Here is a 21,508-nt window from a genome sequence, read left to right as displayed (position 1 = left end):
TTTTAATGGCGGGCCTGGCTGAGTTTTGTTGCTATGTAGGAACTGATATTGGTGGGAAAACCCAACTGAGAGCTATGGCTGTTTCCCGACACTTTCCAAAAACATGCATTAACAGGGTGCCCTTGAGACTGGAAGAACTTGGTCCAATGCGCCTAGAAAAAGCCTTCGCACTTGGTCCTCCAGGAGAATCACATTTATAGTCCTTCCATCCAAGGCAGGACAGAGCATAAGTATCCAGCTCGCTACCGAAACACATACCCTTGCTCTACTCGGGAAATTGAAAAAAAAAACAAAAAAAAAAAAAACAGGGTTCAGAGGTAAGGCACACTTTTCGGGTGAAAATGACCTCTCCAAGGTCCCATGTCCCTCGACTTTTAAAAGAAAACGTGGATCTAAGGGGAGCTTCTCTTCCCATTCCCACCAGCGTCCCATGCAATTTAATACCGAGCTCGACAGGAACCTTAACCTCGTCATTTTAAAAAATGAGATGTCCGTGACCCGGGGTGAACTCTTGAGTGTAGGTACAGCAGAGGAAATTCTAGACTCTGTGAGGGCCTGAGCCTTGCCCAGCGCAATCTCTTCGAGTACGCTGGTCAGTGTGCGTCAGTGCCCACTTGCGCGCGGACACTGGGCGCCGCGTACCTGCCCCCTTTGCCCTGACCTCGGGCGCCTGTGCCCTAGCACTCAGCGCTGTGCCAGGCAGTCTGGCCTTCCCCGGTCGACTAGTCTCATTCGCTCGCTTTCAACTGTGCCCGTCCATCCACGTTTCCATGCTTCGCCTCAGTCATCCTCTCTCACCCCCAACCCGTCAGGCTTCACCCCAGCCTCCTGTCCGGCCCTCACACCCTCCCCACCGCCACCCGCACCCCCACCCCCCGCAGCCCCTCGTTTCTGTGACCTCTCCCCTCAACCCTGCAGGCCTGAAAACAGGTCACACACCGGCACACTCCAACTCACACCCTACAGGCCTCGTCTCAAACAATCCCTTGCACACTGTCCTTTGTTCCATTTCTTGGGTCACTTTCCCTGCCCCTTCCTCCCCATCCGTTCGGGTTTACTCCCCAGGAGTACCTTTCGGTCTCCCCGACGCCCTGGCCCTCCCTGTCTGATTTCTTCGAGCTCCGGGTTTGGCGCAGATTCCTTTTCCTCCTCCCCCACCCCCCACCCCATCCTCCCTCCGTGCCCTCCTATCCACAGTGGGAGTGCGCGCGCCTGCGGCTCGTCTGCTCCTGTCTAAGCGCCCTGCCCGGCTCCCTCTCCGCCCTTCGTTCTCCCGAGCTGCTCCTGGGGCTCCCGACTCCTCGGCCCGCCGGCCCGCGTCCACCTCCCTCCCCTGTCTCGCTTCTCGGAGTCCCTGCCGGCTCCCCCCGCTCTCGCCAGCGCGGTGCTGGTTCCCGTTCGGCCGCCCGCAGCCGAGCTCGGCCGCCCGCCCTCCCGCCACTGTGCAGTGGAGTTTGGTGGAATCTCTGCTGACGTCACGTCACTCCCCACTCGGAGTCGGAGCGGAGGGAACAGAGAGGGATGAGAGCGAGGGAGGAGAGAGAGAGTGAGAGACGGAGCGAGGAAGCTGGAGCGCAGCAAAAAGAAACCGCCAGTGGCTACTAGATCCCGGAGGCCCCTGCGCCCCCGCAGACTCCCGCTGGACTTGGCCCCCTCGGGAGCCCCGCAATCGTCTAGGCGCGGCTTTCGGGAGCTGGCGGTGCAGCCCGCGCCTGGCTCGCTGCAAATCTCCCCGGAAAGCTGTGGGACGCGGAGGCAGCAGCTCTCTCCCGGCAGCGGGTAAGTGGAGGCCGTCTGTCCCTCAAGGATGTGAGATAATGTGAGTTTAGAAATTTGTTCCACTTTGTAGAATCTTCACTGAGGGTGATTTGTAACTCTTGGGGATGCCTCCCTCCCCCTGGCCCCCGAGCTAAGGCGGTGGGCAAACGGAACTTGCAAAGCGCTGCTCTTTTCGCCCCCAGTCTCTAACTGTGGGGCGCTGAAGTCGAGCGGCAGGCGAGACTACGGCTGGCATGGAAAAAGAGGCATCTTCCCTGAAATCTCGGTGCCAACAAGGCAGGGACAAATCCTCTGGCTGCGGATTAGCATTCTCAAGATAAAGGGCCGGGAACAAAGTTTCAGCTACTGGAAGATTAACCTCCTTTCCATTGTTACCAATTGGAAAAAAGATTCCATCTTAACTGGCAGTTAGTGACCTCCCAGGCCCCAACGAATTACCTGAGAGCCAGGACTGAATGCCAAACTCACACAATTACTTCGGATTATAAATCCTTTAAATTGATCACCAGTCAACTCCAGTCTTGCACTCTGCAGATACATTTTTAATGGGTGCATGGAAGTGGACTATTTTCCATGTGTCAAATAAGAAAGAAGATGATTCTAAATCTGAAGAATACGATCCTCTTTTTATTCCAACTTAATGGCTTTAACTTTCCTAAGCAATTTAGAAATCAAACCACCACAGGGTAGTCCGGTTTTTACTCTTTTTTTTGTATATTGTGTTTACTACAGTAAACTAAATGGGAAAATCTTTTACTATTATAAATTAAAATCACAGAAATTCATACATTCTAAAACGTTTTTAATGAAAAAGTAGCCTCATTTAGAGAGATGTCCTTGAATTCTTCTTAGGCCATTAATTAGAATTAAAGGTGGTTTCAATATCATTTTGGAGGAAATTCATCTAAAACTCAAAGACCAGTTATGCCAAGGAAACAAAGCAATTAAGCTAAATAGACTGAGGGTTTTTGTCAATGTAACCTAAAATAGTCATCCAATGTTTCAATAATCAAACTTTCCCTAACAATTAAAGAGCTACTTTATTTATGGAATGTTTCACTCTATCTCAGCAAACTGCACTTGCATTGTTCAGGTGCATTGTCTGAAGCGAAGCATTTTGTCTCCGAGTGTCCCCAACGCATCAACTTTCCTTGGTGCACAGAAAGGTTAGCCTGGTAAAACAGAGAACTGTGTGATGCAGTGTTTTAATTTCCTTAAATAATTACCTACTGCGAATTCATTTACTGGCTAATCTCACCAATTTAGTTCACTTAAAACATATGTTCTTGTGCTGTTTATGTTTAAATTTTCCATTGAAGATTTTATTATAGGATACCAAAGTGAAAGAAAGGGGAAGAGAATGTGAAAGAATTTGGAATTACGAGCACTGTGTTTTTCCTGCAATTTTTTCTTATGACAATCATGGGAAGTTATTTTTAAGGAAATTGTTTTATTTCTCAGCGTGTGCCTGCCTGCCTTGGCCATGGTGGTTCAGGTTAGCCAGGCAGTGTTCTTAGCATTGCTCACAATACAAACCTCAAGTAGGACAGAGCAGAACTGCCTGGCATGTACATTCCAACCAGGACATGAACTCTTGGGGTGAAAACTTTCTATCAGGAAAAGTTCCACATTTTAATTTGTGATAATAGCCGTCGAAGCCAGTCCCTAAATCCCGCGGCCAAATTTGTCTTTAAGACTTGTCTCGACAGGGCAAGTTTAAGGATCAACAGGCGGGAATGGGAACATTATTATTTTTTTAATGTTTGATTATCTTCCCTAGTTATTTGGACTCAATTTATTTTGTAGGCCTGATCATTAGATGAAGTAAAAATAAATAAATAAATAAATACGTGCAGGTTTCAGAGCTCATTTTGACTTCCAAATGAATCCCTAAGTCACAAGGACAGTAGGGAGGAAGCTAAAGAGCACGCCTTGACCTTCTTTTCAATCTCTAGAGCAGAGTTCTTGAAGATTTGTTCTGTATCACTTTGTTTGAGCTTCAGAACTGAAGCTTGGGAGTGGGGGAGAATGTGTACTAATTGACTGACTTTCAATCTAGTGACCGGATCTTCTTCTTTGGTATATTTCATTCTCTTAAAAAAGTAAAAACTGTTTGTAGTTACCATATGCAAGCTTCGGCCACCGGCTAATAATGCAGCCAGTTCAGACGTTAAAAAAAAAAAAAAAAGATTATCGAAATGATGATGACATGCAAATTTCCCCTGGAATTATCATAAGTAAACATTTGAAGTCTGGACTAATAAAATCCCATCTGTGTTACTTCATATCGAGTTAGTAGAAAGCTGTGATAATGAATTTTGTAATATCTCATGAACAGACATCTCAATCAGGGACTAATCCTGTGATTTTACAGCAGAATCTCTAAATCTGGAGCCGCCAAACTGCTACTTCTGGGCCCCTGGGCCCGAGAAGATCGGCGCGGCCCCGCCTGCGTCCTCGCTGGCTGGTGGGAAAACCATTTGGCAGTCCTCGCCCTTAGATCCGGGCCGTTGCTCCAGGCGGCCCCTGCACTAGTCAGCTACTTTGGCCAGAGGCCCTGGGTCCGGCTCCTTCGAGGAGAGGCGGAGGAGCCGGGAAATGCGACTCAGGGCAGAGGCGGAACCGCAGCTACCTGCCGGCCTTGGCCCGCTCTCAGCCCGGGACCCGAGCGCAGTGGGCCCTCCCGCGGCCCGCGTGCCCTGGTTAGCTGGGAGCGAGGCGGGCGCCCAGATCGAAAGGTCCTGGGGAGCATCCGGCCTCCTTTCATTTCTTCTGTCTTGAAAGCAGCCGCATCGCTTCTACGCAAACCTAGAGAGCCCCTCACCACCCACTTTCTCCCTGTGTGCCGTGGTAGAGAAGAGGGGCGCATCAAACGTTTGGCTCACTGCATTGTGGCTGGACATTTGAAAGGGACTAGGTTTGCCCGGGAGGACAAGGGGGAGACGGGGGTAGGTAGTGCCTCGGGGTTGTGTCTCTATCCTTAGTGAGCAATAAACCCTCTGGGGACGTTCGCCCCACTCTCCTCAGGCCACACCGTGTCTCTCCTCTGCGATCTTAAATCATACTTTAGGGTAAATAAATGGTCGGGTGAGTATCTCCAGGGAGAAATGTGGCTAAATATGGAAAAGTGGTTCCTGATGGATGAGAGGCCCAAAGCTGACTTGTTCCCGGAGACCCTTAGGCGGAGAACCTAAGGAGCAGAACCTCAGAGTCCTGCTCATTTCAAAGTTACAGAAAATCAAGAGCAACTGCTATGCAGGATAGGAACTACTTGACTCTGACATTCTACAAATGTTTACTGAGTTCCAACTAACCGACGAGTACTGTGCTGAATGGTGGCCTTCGCTCACAGTTCTCCAGCATAAAAGGCCTCTCCCCTCCTTTCCCAAATTCGTATCTGCTAAGGTGACCCTGGCGTTTGGACGGGCTCTGAACCCCTGACAGACGCTCCGTGAGCAGTTCCGCAGCCCGGGTTCCCAGAGCTTGGTACCTTTGCAGACCAAGAGCCTCCCGGACGTTTCACTGCGGCTCTGGCGGGAATTCGCTCCCCCCCACCCTCCGCCCCTCCCAGCTCCGGTGGGATGAAGTCGGGCCCGCAGAGGCGGTGCGAACCCAGCAGGCAGTGGGCGCCCACCAGCCGGCGGTCAAGCGCCCCCACTAGGGAGCCTCCTATCCGCCCTGCGCTCTTGCGGACCTCCGTTTCACACAGCCCCCCTGTTCTGTTTTCCAGATAACGGGGAATGGAGACCAACTGCCGCAAACTAGTGTCGGCGTGTGTGCAATTAGGTAAGACTCGCTGGTCCTGCCCGGTCCCCCGACGGGAGCCCGAGCCACGCGAGGGCAGAGCGAGGGCACCCGCCCCGTGGTGTGGGGCTCTTTTCGGAGGGCCAGGCAGGGGAAGGAAGGAAACCAGAACCCGAGCCCGGGGGAGCCGCGTCCCGAAGTCCCCGTCCTACTCCCCGGAACGGGAGCTGCGGGCCGGCCCGGGGCGCAGAAAGCGGACGCCCCCTGCGCCGGGTGGCCCGGAGGGTCCGCGAGATCAGCGTGCCCTCCGCTCTTCCTTCTAACTGGGCCTTTGCTCTTTGTCCCTCTTTCTCCTCCGTCCCGCTTCCCCCGCACCCCGCACCCCGCACGCCCGCTTCTGTCCGCGGCGGCACGTGGGGCTGACGCGCCCGCCCCAGGCGTGCAGCCGGCGGCCGTTGAAGGCCTCTTCTCCAAAGACTCCGAAATCAAAAAGGTCGAGTTCACGGACTCTCCCGAGAGCCGGAAAGAGGTGGCCAGCAGCAAGCTCTTCCCGCGGCAGCACCCCGGCGCCAATGGTAAGGCCGGGAGCGAAGCGCAGGCTGCGCGCGTCGGGCGCCGGCCTCCGGGCCTCCCGCGCTGGGCCGCAGGTGAGGCCGGAGCGGGCGAGCGCCCGGACCGGCGCCCCCGCCCCCCGGACTGAGACACCTGGCCTCGGGGCGGGACGGGCAGCTGCGGTCCCCGGACGTTCATTCCCTTCCCCAAATCGGACGTTCATTCCCTTCCCCAAATCGTACGGCCTCCGGAGGCCCGACATCTCTCTCCCTCTGGCTGTCTCACTCTTTCGCGGTGGCCTCATCTTCGCAACCCCCAGCCAACGCCGGTGCCACAAACCGGCGTGAAAAAGTTGTCCAACAGCGACCTCTGTCGCTCGCCAGGACCCACTGCCGGTGGCCCTGTCCAGGGCCCACCCTGTGCCCGCGGCTCCGAGCCGCGCCCCGCCCAAGCCTGTGGGCGCCCAGTTTGCGGCGGAAGGGGAGCACGGGAGGCTGGTGTTGGCGGAGCTCTGGCCGGGGAGCTGGAGGAGCTCACAACAGCCCGCAGAGCCAGAGGGCAGCGAGTGTGCGCGGCAGCCAAGGGTGGGATTGAGTGTGTGCTCGTGTCCACGCGAACCTACCTGTTGTGCTGGTTGCAGGGCCTCGAGTTTGGGCGGTGTCGTTGCTCCACTGGCTGGCGTCACTCTGGACGACTCAAGGGGCAGTGCTGCTCATAGTCTGCAGGCTTGTGCAAAACTCAATACTGCTCCAATCCATTGCACAAGCTTCTGCTAAATTAAAACTTGTCCTTTGATGGGGTGTGTGTGTGTGTGTGTGTGTGTGTGTGTGTGTGTGTGTAACAGGACAAGATTTCCTTAACATACACAAAAAAAAAACCAAATTTACTGTTTCCCTATTCTCTGGGTTTTCCAGGCTCCTTAATAAATAAGTGCCTAGCTTTAGGAGGTTGTTGATCTTTGATAGTGTAAGGAGATAAAGCGACCCGCCCCTCTAACCGTAGCCCTCCGCCCCTAACCCCCTCTTCCCGGATTAAAGGGTAAGGATACAGATATAATGGGTGCCAGAGGGGGGCGAATTGGTCCCTGGCCAAGTAAATAAACCAAATTGCCACGAAGAAGGCAAAGGCCCTGCATTCAGGCTTCCCAGTGAATCTGAGAAAGAAAGAAAGAAAAAAAAAAAAAAACCCACATCATTTGTTGAAATAAAACGTCTAAAGTGGTCCGGAGCAGACCTTCCGCGACACTGCACAACATCGCGAGTCCTCCCGCTGGGCCAGTTAAATGCTCACTTGTCCAGGATTAACCCCATGGGGTTAAATGGGGCCATGCAGAGATAAGGTCGGGTGATTTCTGTCATTAAGATTGTGTTAAATTCTTCTTCTGTTTGATAATCGGTCGTAAAAATAAATTATTAGACCTGAGTATGTTTGGGATATGGTTAAAAATCAAGAGCAGCCATGACTCCTGGGGAAAATGCTTCGTGCAGGTTCAGCCCTGGCTCCAGCCGGGCTGGAAGAGCTCCCCGGCCTGACTTCGCGCGGGGCGGGCTGGCCGCCGCCCAACCGAGGAGGCCGACATTTCTCGCTGCGCTTGCAGTTGTAGAAACGCAAAATGTCTCCTCCTCCCCCCACCCCCACACAAGGTCCTTTGACCCCAGGATTGGTTTTGGGGGGGGGGTGAGTGCAGGTGGCCTCCAGCGGAGCTAGGGAGGCAGAGCCCCTGAGATGAGAAGCCTGGGGGCGCGCTGGGCGGGGAAGAAGGGGCCAGCGCGGTAGTCCCGTCTCCTGCTGTCGCAGTTCTGGCAGACAACGCTGGACCTTAGCTTTTAATAATTAGCAAACAAACAAAGAATTAGAGATAACCATTACTTGCAAGCCCAGATCATTTTAATGCACACGAAGGGCTCTTCCCCTGTTATGCCAATAGTTTCTTTTCTACCTTTCATACCCAAAAAGGAGATCGCTACCCAAACATGTTTAGTGTCACTAATGAAGAAGAGGCATGGGATAGGAAGAAATGCTGGAATTCTTGACTTTATTAGCTGTTAGGAATCTGATAGACCCAAAAAATGTCACACAAACTTAGTGGGAAAATCTATAGTACCCTTGAAGGAAGGCTTCCAGTGTCCCCTCTACTGATTATAAGCAAATTTAACTTACGTAATAAGTCAATTTAACTTATGTAATAAGCAAACTCCTGGCCACAGCCCGCTTTTTAAAGGAAAAGATTTTTCTCCTTTGTTTTTTAATCGTTTTTATTTGCTTTTAAAAAGAAAAAATGTTTACAATGACATGGGATTTTTCAAAAGAGTCAATATATTCTGCTATTGGCACTACCCTCTCCTCACCCACTAACCCCAGGTCCTTGGTGAAGACTGGAACTGTTCTCTGAGGAGGCGCTGAGGAAAGACTTCTGGGAGGCCAGGGCCCACATCCCTTCCGATGGTGCCCCAGCCCCCCTTGATCTCCATGGGACTTCCCCACAGCCTTGCTCAAACCCCAAACAGAGATGGGGCACCCACTCAGCTGGAGACCTCTTAAGCCAGAGCTTTGAGAGAGGGTGGAAAGAGGAATTGCTGGGCATGGCGAGAGAAGCAAGAAAAAAGTTGGCAAGTTAAGCAGCGCCCTCTAGAAGTAAGGAACAGAGGCCCTTGAGAATCTTCACTAGAACAGAGGGCCTTGGCTTTTTCTTATCTGGGGTGTCCTTCAGAATTTCAAAAAGTGGTCTTGACCTTCAGGAGAAGAGTGGACTGATCCCCTGTAAGTAAGCTTAAAGTTTCAGGACGGTGGCTCTGGATTCTGGGCTGGAATGAGCCCAAGATATCCCTTGGTCCTGGCACCTGGCTTCCTGACCGGACCTGGGCTGGGGGGTCATTGCCCGCCCTCCCCCAGGACGCCATGAATTTTTAAATAGCTCTGGCGCAGTGGCCGGGTTGAAAGTGTTCGAGCTCGGTCTCTAGTGTTCGAGAACGTCCTTCTTTGGGGCGGGACATTCCAAGTCTCCGTGCGACACACACCCTCTTACCGGGCAACAGCTCCGTCCCCGACTTTTTCAGAAGACCCGGGACAACCCCGCAGCCTCGCGGGCCGAAGATTCCCCAGCCGTTCCATCAGCAAATGTTTGCCGAGCACATACTGTGTGAGGTCCTAAGTACCACCTGAAAGCAAACAATCCTGGTTCCCTCCGCCGTTATGAAGAGAATTTAATGATAGCAGGGGCACCAGCGACAGCAGCTCAGACCCGCGGCAGCCAAAAACGCACCGTGGTGGCGCGCCAGGCGGTGTTTGGGGCCTCAGCACTGTCAGAAAAAGGGGAGAGGTGTTCCTCGGGCGGCGAGAGGGCTCCCGCTGCGGCTCGGGGACGGGCACCGGGGACCGCCCGGTCGAGGAGAGATTTCCATTTTCTTTGGGGCTCCCTCCCCAAATCAGCTTGTTGGTACAAACAGCTTGTCTGTTTTGTGTTGTCCCCCCGACCGCAGGCGGGGACAGTGGTCCCGAGGTAGTGCCTGAGGACCCATCCCCGCCCTGCAGAGGCAGGGGTTGCAGGTCGCGTTCTGGCCCCGGACTGGGCGTGCGCTCCAAGGTTGGTGCGGCCGTGCGGCCCTTTCTCCGCGCCGCCCGCTGCTAATATATGCAGCCGTTGCTAGCGAGGCCGGGGGTGGGTGGGGTAAGAAATGTATAACGAAAGCTTATTCGTGAGCAGGAATATACTAATGGAACACTCTGATGTCTTCTTAATCCTGTGTAAAAAGCTTTGTGGTCTTCCTAATATTGACTGAATGGGTAATTAATGGCTCTTCATCTAGCCGAATACCCTGTAATCCAAAGATAGGCAAAAGACAACAAGCCCAAGGTAGAGACAAAAGACCCAACTGTGGCCACCACCCGCCACGTCCCCCTCCCATCACCACTGAAACCAGGGCTCCATAAAGGGAATGCTTCCTCTCTGGAGGAAAAAAGCAGGAGTGGTAGAATTCACGTACCTTTCCTGGGCTACACTTCACGCAGAACCTGGCCACCCAGCTCAGTCCGCCTTTCCTTGGTCTTTTCCCTACCAGCCATCCTCTCTCCGTGTCTTTCTTCTCTACCCCTCTAGGAAGTCACCGGCATTAGGACTCTGAACAGCCTTTTTTTTTCCCCCCTCCAAAGTATCTCTCTTTCATTTCGGGAGGTCGATTGATAACAGAGGACCGACACCCAGGTCCTCAGAAGGCTCAGGCGAAGGAGCAAGCTCCTTTCTGATTCAGGTGGCATCTCCTCCCTTTTATAACCCAAGGCAGAGGGTCTGTGAGGACTAAGGTAGTTGGAAGAGAAAGGAATAGATTAGCAGGAGAGAGGGCCAGCAAAATAGTGTGTCGTGTTAGAGAGTTATCGGGAGTGATGGAGTCAACTTCACTGTGAGGATCTGACGTGAAGGCTGCCCCAGATTCTCCCAGCATGTTTTTAACAGGCTGACATTTTAATTCAAACCTTTAGAAGTAATATATTACTTGGGTTACTACAATGAGCTGGGTTCCTTTTTTGTCATCTGACAGCTTTTAAAATATTATTTCACTAGGGAAATAAAAGCTTCATCTCAGATTATAGGTGGGTATTTTTGGATTTATGTGATTTATGGTCACCATGACAACTAATGCTGAATGTTAGCTACCAGCATGTCTGGGAATGGGGAAGACAGAACGAAGAGAGAGCAAAAGAAATAGAAAATGGAAAGGAACATAAGCTGGAAAGGGAGAAAGAAGAAAATAGAGAGAGGAGATTTTAACCCAATTGTTGTTTTGATTTTTAAGTGACTTTAGTTAGTCCCCACTTCTCTTTCTCTGGACCTGATTTGGTGCGTATCTTATTCCCACTTTCTCACTCCCGTACCCTAACAAACATTTATACATTCTCTTTAATTTACTTTTTTATGACTAGTTGCATTACCAGATTAAATAAGTACCTAATAAACCAGTAGAGCTAGCAGCTAACACGAAAAGGCGCCACAGCGTGTGGGTTTGGTGATCTCAGCACTGCCTGCTCCCTTGCCTCCTCTAATCCCTCAATCTTTTCTTCACTGGCCTGTGTGCGGGAACCTACACCTGCCCCTTCAAATTCCCTTATCTAGTCCTGCAAAACTTCCAGTAGAGTGTGTGGGGACAGATATATGGGGACCAATTGCATGGACCCAGAAAGGGGGAGTGTTGCTCAGTACATTTACACCACCCCTCCATTTTTTTAAAACAAACTAACGCTGTTTAATTCCATTTAAAGGATACCAGAAAAAAGCCACAGTGAAGCCTATAATTTCTGGGTCTAATTTGCGGGGGCAGAGGCAGAGAGAGGGCCCTTTCTGGCTTGATTTGGGTGCGGAGGAAAGCGAGGCAAAAAAAGGAGTAGAGAAAAGGCCACTTCTTGGGCAGGTGCAAGGTCTCCTTCTGACCTCTGTGCCTCACACCACTGCTGGCGCTCTGACGCCGGTCAGGGGGCTCCAAGCGGAATCCCAGCGGGCCTCTTCCTCGAGCTGGCCTGCACCGGAGCGAGACTCCCACCCTTCCAGGACCCGACAGTACAAGAGCACGTCTAATTGAGCCACCTTCCAGGTGAGCTTTCCGGGCTCGCCCCCCCCCCCCCAGATATTGTGTGCTAATCTATACCCAGACTGCTGCAACTGAGAAGTTGACCGGACAGCCGATCCATTCTCGCCGTGATGGCCAGAGGGGTTTTGCACAACTAACACTAAAGAGTGTGAAATTAAATAAGACCTTGAGACTTGTAATCGGTGGCAAATGCCAGCTCAAAACTCATCTGACCCCATGTCACACAGTTCCCTCTTCAAGGGTCATTATTTGAAACAATAATCAAGAAAATCCAGTTGAGACAATACCAGATGTCTTTGGACTCAAAAACTTAAACCCGCACTGGGCCTCCTGTCCTTCCTTCCCTGACCCCCAGGATGGTGCACCTCCCGGCTTTCTTAAATGGACCACAGTGTTTTTCCTGCCTGAAAATGTCTATGAGGAAGGCTGAAGTCATACTATCAATGATTTCTAGAAAAGTTAAAGAAATGGTGGGGGCGGAGGAGGGAACCGTAGTGCTGAACCAAAATACATAATTTCTTTCCTCCCAACTTCTTCCTTATGTACTTATACCACCTGCCCCCGTGTACCCATCCATGGGGCTTTTGTAAATTAAATCTCCAAAATTGCCCATCACCACAATTTTCACTAAAAAGTGTTTCCTGGTTCCCTACTACACGCGTGCTTCTCCCCACTTAGACTTTTCATGGTGTTGTTCTCCCGTCACCCATGGAGTGGCTGCTGTTGGGCCTGGGAAGTATGTCACCCACACTCAGAGTTTGTGACGTGATTAATTGATTAGGAGAGAGTTGAAACTCTGACTGAAAAAAAAAATGTGAAGAAATACCTCACTGGCTCAGTTGTTTTGAGAGGTGGGTTTGGGGGGTGTGTGTAATATATTATTTATGTGCATGTCTGTAGACTGATGGGCATGCATAGATGCAGCTGTGTTTTTACTCTAACCGGAGTGCTCCACTTGACTTTGCAATGGATCGGCACAACTTAAGATTTCTTGACCTTTTAGGCTCTTTGATTGCCCGAAGATGAGTAGCATTTCCAATACTTCCCACACTCTGGCACTATGAGATGCTGTCACTCGCCCTTGGGGTTTTCACCCACTTTGGAGGATGGTTGAGGTCCCTGGCAGTGTGTATTTGTCCTGATGAAAGTTCTATTGGTCAAGCAGAGCCAACTCAGCTTCCATCGAAATTCTGCGGGTTTAATGAGAGATGTGCTTAGAAATCTACATGGCTCTGTGGAGCTCCTCAGCCCTCCCATGCGAGGGGTTTTGAAAAAAACACCCCGGGCTTGCCCCCCAAACTAAATGCTCACTATGGTGGAGAGTCTTTCATTCTTTGACGTGATGGAGTTTCTTTGTGAAACGAGGCTTTAGGGACGTGACACTGTGGGAATCGCAGCTATGCTGAGGTTTAAAAGGAGAAAATGGAATATGATTAGTAAACACATTGGGCAGAAAAGAGCTGGCTTCATATTGACTTAGTTATAGGTCATCAGCTGGCAGTACAATGGGAGGAAATATTTACTTTATACATATACTTTATGATCTTGGGGGAATTAGAGGAAATTCAATAAGAAAATGGCTAGAAACATCTAAAACCCTTATTTAAAAGACTTAAGCAAATTAAAGTCTTATCAGATTAAAACCCACTACAAATGTGAGAGCATTGTCTTCAGCGAGACGCTGTGGGGTCTGAGCAGATTCTCCTCCAAATCTCAGGGATAAAACGCGTCATTTAAGCACCAGATAATGAACAGAATGTAAATTAATTTAACCTTCTTTACCAACAGGCTGCTGGTATAATATGTATAATTTAGTGGTAAGATGGCAGGACCTAATAGAATGGGTTGTGAGCATCTCAGCCAATGCAGACCTGTCACCCGGGATGTAACCTGCTTTGAGCAGGTGTGTGTGCATGCCTAGAAGGGGGGGGGGGGGACTGAAGAAAAGGTTAACATCGGAAATGCTGATTTAAAGCTTACTATGAAGAAAGTTACCCCTTCTAGCTAGACTCTTCTTAAAGTGGGATGATATCTGTGAAGAGAGACTGAGGAACAATTCCCATTTCATTCCACCAACTGCCCTCAAGCATGTTTAAAATGGGGGAGGAGCTGCAATAGGGTTTTGGGTGATAGCAAGGCAAACAAAAGACACATAGGTTGCAAACATTTTTCTAGTCCCTCCCATCCACTCTGCCCCAGATTGAATAAGTTTCCCAATCTTGTGACCAAGGACAAGGAGGGTTTCCTGAAGATACCTTATACTAGCGTTGCAAATCATTGACTGTAATGTCAAACAAATACACAGTCGGGGATGATAACACTAACTCCACAATAAAGCAATGGTCAATGCAGAGCCCTGGGGAGATTAGTTTGTGTTCTCCAGCTGACCTAAGCCAGAGGACAAAGGGACTTTCTAAAATTATTTTAAACGATATGTTTGCATTTCTTTTTAAAATTTCATTGAAAATCAAATTTCTTTGGAAACAGTGCTGCAAAGAGTTGGATGTCCCCAAAGGTGTTTTATTTCCTTCGTTTATATAAATGAATAAGGTTTTGCTTTTCCTAGCTGAGTGTTCTCCTAAGCTCTGCCCTTCACTCGCGCCTCTGCCTGCTTGGACTTTAACAATTCAAGACAGCCTTGAGCTTCCTAGGGGGGAAAAAAAAGACTTAAAAATTATCCTTGAAATTGGTTATTTGGCAACATTCTTAATTGTACAGAAACTCATTAAAGCATATTTTATATATAATTAGCTCAAGGCTGTTGATTCTACAAGCTTTATGGATTTCAATCTGATTGATAATAAAGTAAACAAGAGAGTCAAATTTAAAGCTCGTCTCTCTCTCTCGGGTTAGGACGAGCTTAATGCAGTGTACAAGGAATTTGAAAGATCTAGGATATGTGTCTTAATCAACGTTAAGTAGAATGGATAAGCTTTCAGCATTTTGAAAATGCTAGGTTAGGGTTTCTAGTCTATTGTGTGTTTTCTGTCTGGGGACTAATAAGCATTACAGAGAACGTGATCTGAGGCGACTTTTTATTCTTGTATAAATCCAGAGTGAACCACCAAACAGTTGTTCGTTTCAAGTCAAGGTAATTTTCTTTTGACGGGTCCATTTGCTTCTCGGTTTCTCATTTATTAGCCTGACTTCTCGGGGCTCTTTTTTTGCAATTAAATTAAAGGTTCTTCAGATTAGCGGAGCATTCACCTGACAGGCTGTTTGGAAAATTTAAGATGGGAGAGGTGATTTGTTGGTGTTTTTAAATATTTCTGGTTTTAAGTAGCTTGTCTCCTTTCCACGCAGGAGAAAAACACCTCTGGATTGAAAAGGGATGTGGTGAGACCCAAAAGGAAGGGTTGGGGGTGAGGGGGTGCCTCGCTGATCGGTGTACTTCCAGCTCCTTTCTCCCAAGCTTCTTCTGCCCAAGCTCATCCTTCCACCTCCCCGCCAGAACAAAAAGCCGCTCGTTTTCAGCCGGTTGGAGCCAGCGGGTGTAGACTCTGCGGGCGCTACGGGGCACTGGCTCAGCTTCGCGGAGCTGATAGGTGCAGGCGGCACAGTCCCTCCTCCGCGGCTCGGGGCGTCGTGATTGGGTTGGAGCCATGTCACTCCGCACCGGGTCCGGGAGGAGGCGGAGACGGGATGGCCGGGGAGGGCTGTGTCCCTGTGACGTCTCCTCCCCAGGAAGCCCGCCTCTGGTTTTAAGATGTTAAGCCAACAGGGAAGCGCGGAGCCGCAGTGCTGGTCCGTCGCTGGCCCAGGTGCCAGAGCTGCGCCGAGGCGAGGCCGAGCGCTGGCTGGACGAACCGTGGGAGTGCGCGTGTGTGCGCCGCGCGGGTGCAACCAGGGGCTCGCGCCGCCGCCGCCATCGCCGCCGCCAGGATTTAATATCAACTACCTGTCCCTGTCACTCTTGACACTTCGCCGTCAGGGCTGCGCGCGGGGCGGGGTGAGGGGGGCGGGCAGAGCGCGCTCTGCGTTAGCTTTCCTTATTGGAGGGGCTCTTGGGGAGGGAGGGGGGAAGAAAGGGGTCTTTGCCCACTCTCGTTTCGCTCTGGAACTTGCAAGCCTGCTCCCCAAAGACGACCGGAGCTGTACCCTCCTGCCCTCATTCCCATGGCTCGGTCTGCCCGCTGACTTTCGGCCGCTGGAACCTTTCGCTTAAGCCTTCCAAAGGAGACGAGGCGGCGCGGCTGGAGGACTCGGCGAGGGCCGTGTTCCCTGACTCTTGCCCCCCGCCGACAACGCGGGGAATCTCCGCGCCTGGAGCGCAGCGCGGCCCAGGATTCGTAGGGCAGCGCGCTCCTTCGTCCATGAACTGCATGAAAGGCCCGCTGCACTTGGAGCACCGAGCAGCAGGGACCAAGCGGTTGGCCACCTCCTCGTCCTCCTTCTGTCACCATCCCCAGCCACTGGCTATGGCTTCCGTCCTAGCTCCTGGTCAGACCCGCTCTCTGGACTCTTCCAAGCACAGGCTGGAGGTGCACACCATCTCTGACACCTCCAGCCCCGAGGCCGCAGGTAAGGAGCCGCGCGGCCCCGAGGTACCCCCACCCAGGCGCCCCGCGGCGCTCGACCCCTCTGGCTCTCAAGGAAGTCGGCCCCAGGAGGGAAAGGCTTGGTGGGAGTGGTCGTTCCGCTTACAGCCTGCAGAATTTCCGTCGCTTTCGCTCTACCTCCACCGCCCAGCGGGGTGATGAGAACGGCGAGGGCCATTCTGCCGCCCTCCCTATTCCTACTCCGGCCTCCCTTCTGTTTTTTGGGTCACAAAAATCCCAGCATCTACATCGGAGGACGTTCAGAGGCCGCTCCCCATCTCCCACCCGGGCTCAGTTCTCCTGTCGACTTTCAGCTCCCGACAAGCTCCGCTTGTTAGCAAAGTATTTCTGAAACTATGTCTCAGAAGAAGAGGAGGTCTCTTTAAAGAGCGAAGGAACTTGGGTGCCAAACCGAATCCCAAAGTCCACTTTCCTAGCCTTGCGAAACCGCATGGGAAGCCGAGCTCTCTTCGAGGGGGGTCTGTACAACGTGCTTGGGTGCGTTTCTCGGGAGATTCGGTGTGTCTGCGCAGAGGCGTATGAATTATGCTCGAAAGTACAGGCTATAAAAAAGTGAATGTGCCGCCGTCGCAGACCGATAAACATGTAAATAAAACGTGCAGCGCCGGGGAAGGGGAGGAGATGGGGCGCGCACACCCACACTCAACGTCTGCACCCCCAGACGCAGCGCTCAGCGCCACGCCGGCGGTCGCGCACACACTCCTCCCCGCTGGCCGCCCAGCTCCTCCCGTCCAGCGCCTCCTGGTCCAGTTGGAGTTCGCGGGTTGCCTCTGGGCATGCTGACGGGAACCTGTGTGTGTTTCGTTCTCAGAGAAAGATAAGGGCCAGCAGGGGAAGAATGAGGACGTGGGAGCCGAAGACCCATCCAAAAAGAAGCGGCAGCGGCGGCAGCGGACTCATTTCACCAGCCAGCAGCTGCAGGAACTGGAGGCCACTTTCCAGAGGAACCGCTACCCAGATATGTCCACGCGAGAAGAAATCGCAGTGTGGACCAACCTTACGGAAGCCCGAGTCCGGGTAGGAGCCCGCGTGGAGTCCGAGAGGGCTAGGCGGGAGGGCGTTGTATGCAGGCCGTGTAGACCGGGAGGGGGTCTGGAAGGCGGCGCCTCCCGGGAGGGCGCGGGTGGGGCGCCTCTGCGCAGGCGGGAGGCCTCTCGGCGGCCCGACCGCGAGGGTACAGCTCCCCCTTCCGAGGCCGCCGCGGCCCGGGACTGGGCCCCGGAGCCGCACCGCTCAACGCCGCGCCACCCAGCGCCCTCCCCAACTGAGCCGCGTGGCATTTCCTTGCACAGGGTATTGTGTTCCCGGCTTACAGTCTCCAGGCGAGCGCTAATTAAATCCCTCCCAGGCCAGAAGCCGAGAACAGGCTCCAACCTGTGCGCCTTTAACAAGGAAACCCGGCCAGAAACACGCGAGGGCTCGCCCTCCCTGGGGAACTTTCGCGCCCGGCCCGGCGCGGCCCTTTCCCTGCGCGTCCCGCGCTCCTCGCTGGCTCTTTGCCGGGGTTGGGCCGTTCGGGTCCCCCGCACCCCACGCCCTGGTGGTGTGTCCCGGGAGCCATTTTAACACACAACTACCATCCTGCTAGTCTTCTTAGAAAGAAAAAGACTTTTCGGTTTGGTTTATTTATCTTTTCTCAGGAGATTGTTACACTCTTCCTCCCAGCTGTGATAGTTTTACCAAAGAAAGAGCTTACCTTTGTAGCAAATCTGTACTTTATGGATTGGCAAAAATGAACTTAAATCAGTTACCCAGCAGCACAATATCCTGTTTTACGCTGGTCCGCGGAAAACTCCAAAATTGTTAGGATTCTGGAAACAGAAAACACTCATAGGACCTAGAGGCTTTGCTGGGCAAAAAAATAATAATAAATTAAAAAGTGCTCTCGATAGAACCCCCAGCCAGAACAGAGAAAGAAGAAAACATAACAGGGATGATGAAAAGAATCGAGGCCCAAATGCACTGGCAGGGCGGAGGGAAGCAACGCGCTCTCTGGGTGGCGTCTGTGCGAGGTCTGCGGCTTCGCTGGTGGTGAAAGGGCCGGACTGGAGTTGGAAGTGGTTTGAGTTTAACCGCACGGAGCCAGAGCTCCAACCCGCCGGCGTGGTTTTGCGAAAGGTCCGTCTTTCATTAGACCTCCTGCGCCACAGGAGAACGGGCCTCTCACGTACTCTTCTCGCCGGGGCAAAGTTTAGACAGCGGAGAGTAGAAATGGCAAGTAATTAAAATAAAAACACAATCAGTGGGTTCCGTGGAATCCTTCGGAAAAGCCTCTTCAGTCCCTCCCAAGTCCCCCGCCGCGGCCCGCGCTGGGCTCTCACTCCCGCCCGCAACCTTCTTCCAGGCCCCGCGGCTTCTCCGGCCAAGGGGGAGTGAGGCGTGCTTTTTATAGCAGTCCGGTGCAAAGAGGAAGGGGGATACAAAGGAAATAGAGAATGAAAGGGGAAAACAGCGGATTAGTCGGCTGGGCCCGACTGAGATGTGTGATGTGAAACATCCACCGGTGTCAACTCGGAAATCTCCGACCAGGCCTTGCTCCAATACACAAAAGCCACCGTCTGGGGCGACCAGCGGTCCCGATGTGGATTGAGAGCGGGGTTGCGGCGGGGCCACTGGACGCGGGTGGGGGCTGGCTGAGCTGGGTGGCCGCCTGCAAAGCCAAGCCCCTCGACTGGGCCCAGCGGGAGGGCCTGGAGGCGCAGACCTGGCCTGGGAGGGACAGAGGGTGAGAAGAAGGGTGAGCAAAGGGAGGGGGAGGCCGCAGAGCGACCCTTTCTGGGTTCAGAGATTTTCGAGCCAAGTTCGTTGAGTTTAATGAACTCTCGAGGAGGTGGACTTCTGCTGTTTACTTGGCTGTTTGGGTGAAGAAGGGGGTCGAAGCCTGGCATGTTGAAGGAGGGCGCACGTTCCCTGGACTGGCAGGGGGCAGTGGAGATCCCACTGAGGAGGGAGGCGCTGTCTGGGAGAGAGAGCGGGCTCTGGTGCCCTCTCAGGCCCGGTCCGCACAACTGAGTCTGTGGCTTTGGAATGAAAACAAGCTTGCAAGGTGGCCAGGGAGGAGTTGGTTGGAAAGCCCGCTGACCTACGTTTATTTTTGCAGTAAGTGTTTTTGGACCCCGAGGGGGCTAGGGTTACAGAGCAAGCTGCGGCAGGCCGCCAGGCGTTTGGCTAGGGTTTGTGGCGAAGCTCAGGGCCCGGGCTCGCGGGCCTGAGCTACCCGGCCGCCCTCGTTCGGCTGGACCTCCGGACTGGTGCCTGCAGGAGAGCCCCGGCAGCTTGGGGCGCGGGACCTTGCGTTGGTGGGGAAAACGGTGGTGACTTGGGCGTGCGTGTCGGAGAGGAGTCGGCCGCCGGTGCTCTCCGGGATCAAGGTTTTACTTATGCGATCTGTGGCGTCTGTTTGCTCCCTGCCCTCCACCTCAGGTTTGGTTCAAGAATCGCCGGGCCAAATGGAGAAAGCGGGAGCGTAACCAGCAGGCCGAGCTGTGCAAGAACGGCTTCGGGCCGCAGTTCAACGGGCTCATGCAGCCCTACGACGACATGTACCCGGGCTATTCGTACAACAACTGGGCCGCCAAGGGCCTGACGTCGGCCTCCCTGTCCACCAAGAGCTTCCCTTTCTTCAACTCTATGAACGTTAACCCCCTGTCCTCTCAGAGCATGTTCTCCCCGCCTAACTCCATCTCCTCCATGAGCATGTCGTCCAGCATGGTGCCCTCGGCGGTGACCGGGGTCCCGGGGTCCAGCCTCAACAGCCTGAATAACTTGAACAACCTGAGCAGCCCATCGCTGAATTCCGCGGTGCCGACGCCCGCCTGTCCTTACGCGCCGCCGACTCCTCCATACGTTTATAGGGACACGTGTAACTCGAGCCTGGCCAGCCTGAGACTGAAAGCAAAGCAGCACTCCAGCTTTGGCTATGCCAGCGTGCAGAACCCGGCGTCCAACCTGAGCGCTTGCCAGTACGCCGTGGACCGGCCGGTGTGAGCCGCGCCCACAGCGCCGGGATCCTGGGACCGTGCGGGACGGGGCTGCTCTGCCCTTAAAAGACTGGGAATTACGCTAGAAGGTCGTGGGCGCTAAAGAAAGGGACGGAAAGAGAAGATAGAGAAAAGGAAACCACTAAATTAAAGAGGGAGCTCCCTTGATTTCAAAGGAATTTCCTCAATGTCTGACATCCTTCACTAAAAGTATTTCCAATAGTTGCAAGGACACACACAAATGTTTGACTGGATATGACATTTTAACATTACTATAAGCTTGTTATTTTTTAAGTTTAGCATTGTTAACATTAAAATGACTGAAAGGGTGTATATATATCGAAATGTCAAATTAATTTTATAAAAAGCAGTTGTTAGTAATATCACAACAGTGTTTTTAAAGGTTAGGCTTTAAAATAAAGCATGTTATACAGAAGCGATTAGAATTTTTCGCTTTCAAGCAAAGGAATGTATATACTAAATACCACACTGTATGTTTCTAACATATTATTATTATTATTAAAAATGTGTGAATATCAGTTTTAGAATAGTTTCTCTGGTGGATGCAATAATGTTTCTGAAACTGCTATGTACAACCTACCCTGTGTATAACATTTCGTACAATATTATTGTTTTACTTTTCAGCAAATATGAAAAAAAATGTGTTTTATTTCATGGGAGTAAAATATACTGCATACAAATTGGTCTGGATTATTTCTGCCCTCCTCTGTCCGATGGCCAGGCCGTCTCAGTCACAGCCTGCTGAACAAACCAGCTCCCTCCGCCTGCCTCCTTAAACTGCAAGGCAGCAGTCCTCCTTCAAGTTTGGTAGAAATTCACTGTGGCCATTCCTCAGAAACAAACAAAAAAGGCACGCCCAGGAAAAAAAGCGCTGCAAAGTCTAGTCTTGTCTTTCAGATCTCTCTTTGGCTGAAACCCAGAGAGTTTCATTATTGCTAGTAAATAAGAGAGAAAGAGGAAAGGAGAAATTTAGACAGGGCACCCGCCCTTTCTAAAGGAGTCCCTGTCATCTACTCCTGGGGGAGAGGAGTGGGGGACACTGCACCTCCAGGAAATTCTTCTGGGGAAGCATGTAGTGGGTCTGTGTGCATGCATACCTCTCAGAGAAAGATGGCTGTAGTAAGTTTACAAGGCAACACCTCTGGTTCAAAATATTTAGTCTTCCACGTTTATCTTTCAGGCTTAAGTAGAGAGATTCTTCATGTTATATTGCATTACTATTTCCAAATCCTTTCGAGACATTAAAAGAAACAAAGACAGTTTCTAATAACTACAGCCCCTTGGTTTCTCAAAG

General features: G+C 52.0%; 1 protein-coding gene across 3 annotated transcripts; it reads left to right on the top strand.

Moving 5' to 3' along the window:
- Positions 1–1,568: 1,568 nt before the first annotated feature.
- On the top strand, positions 1,569–20,881 carry PITX2 (paired like homeodomain 2). 3 transcript variants are annotated; one of them, XM_037156276.2, is made up of 5 exons: positions 1,569–1,779; positions 5,510–5,565; positions 5,961–6,098; positions 17,025–17,230; positions 19,637–20,881. In XM_037156276.2, the coding sequence occupies exons 2-5, from the start codon at positions 5,520–5,522 to the stop codon at positions 20,198–20,200; spliced, it is 954 nt and encodes a 317-aa protein (XP_037012171.1). In that variant the 5' UTR covers positions 1,569–1,779; positions 5,510–5,519; the 3' UTR covers positions 20,201–20,881. The 3 variants fall into 3 exon arrangements, with proteins under 3 accessions (XP_037012171.1, XP_037012181.1, XP_037012164.1); XM_037156286.2 differs by lacking the exon at positions 5,961–6,098; XM_037156269.2 differs by lacking the exons at positions 1,569–1,779; positions 5,510–5,565; positions 5,961–6,098 and adding an exon at positions 15,700–16,175.
- Positions 20,882–21,508: the final 627 nt, after the last annotated feature.

Source organism: Artibeus jamaicensis, unplaced genomic scaffold (genome assembly GCF_021234435.1).
Source record: "Artibeus jamaicensis isolate MK-2021 breed Jamaican fruit bat unplaced genomic scaffold, CSHL_Jam_final scaffold_3222, whole genome shotgun sequence".
Lineage (NCBI taxonomy): Eukaryota > Metazoa > Chordata > Mammalia > Chiroptera > Phyllostomidae > Artibeus > Artibeus jamaicensis.
This window is presented reverse-complemented; position numbering and strand designations above follow the sequence as displayed.

Bases quoted from the DNA above. Each gene is read 5' to 3' on its own strand.
- PITX2 (XM_037156269.2), top strand. From the start codon at position 15,968: ATGAACTGCATGAAAGGCCCGCTGCACTTGGAGCACCGAGCAGCAGGG. The intron at 16,176-17,024 runs GTAAGGAGCCGC...TTTCGTTCTCAG, and splicing joins CTCCAGCCCCGAGGCCGCAG to AGAAAGATAAGGGCCAGCAG. The intron at 17,231-19,636 runs GTAGGAGCCCGC...CCTCCACCTCAG, and splicing joins TTACGGAAGCCCGAGTCCGG to GTTTGGTTCAAGAATCGCCG.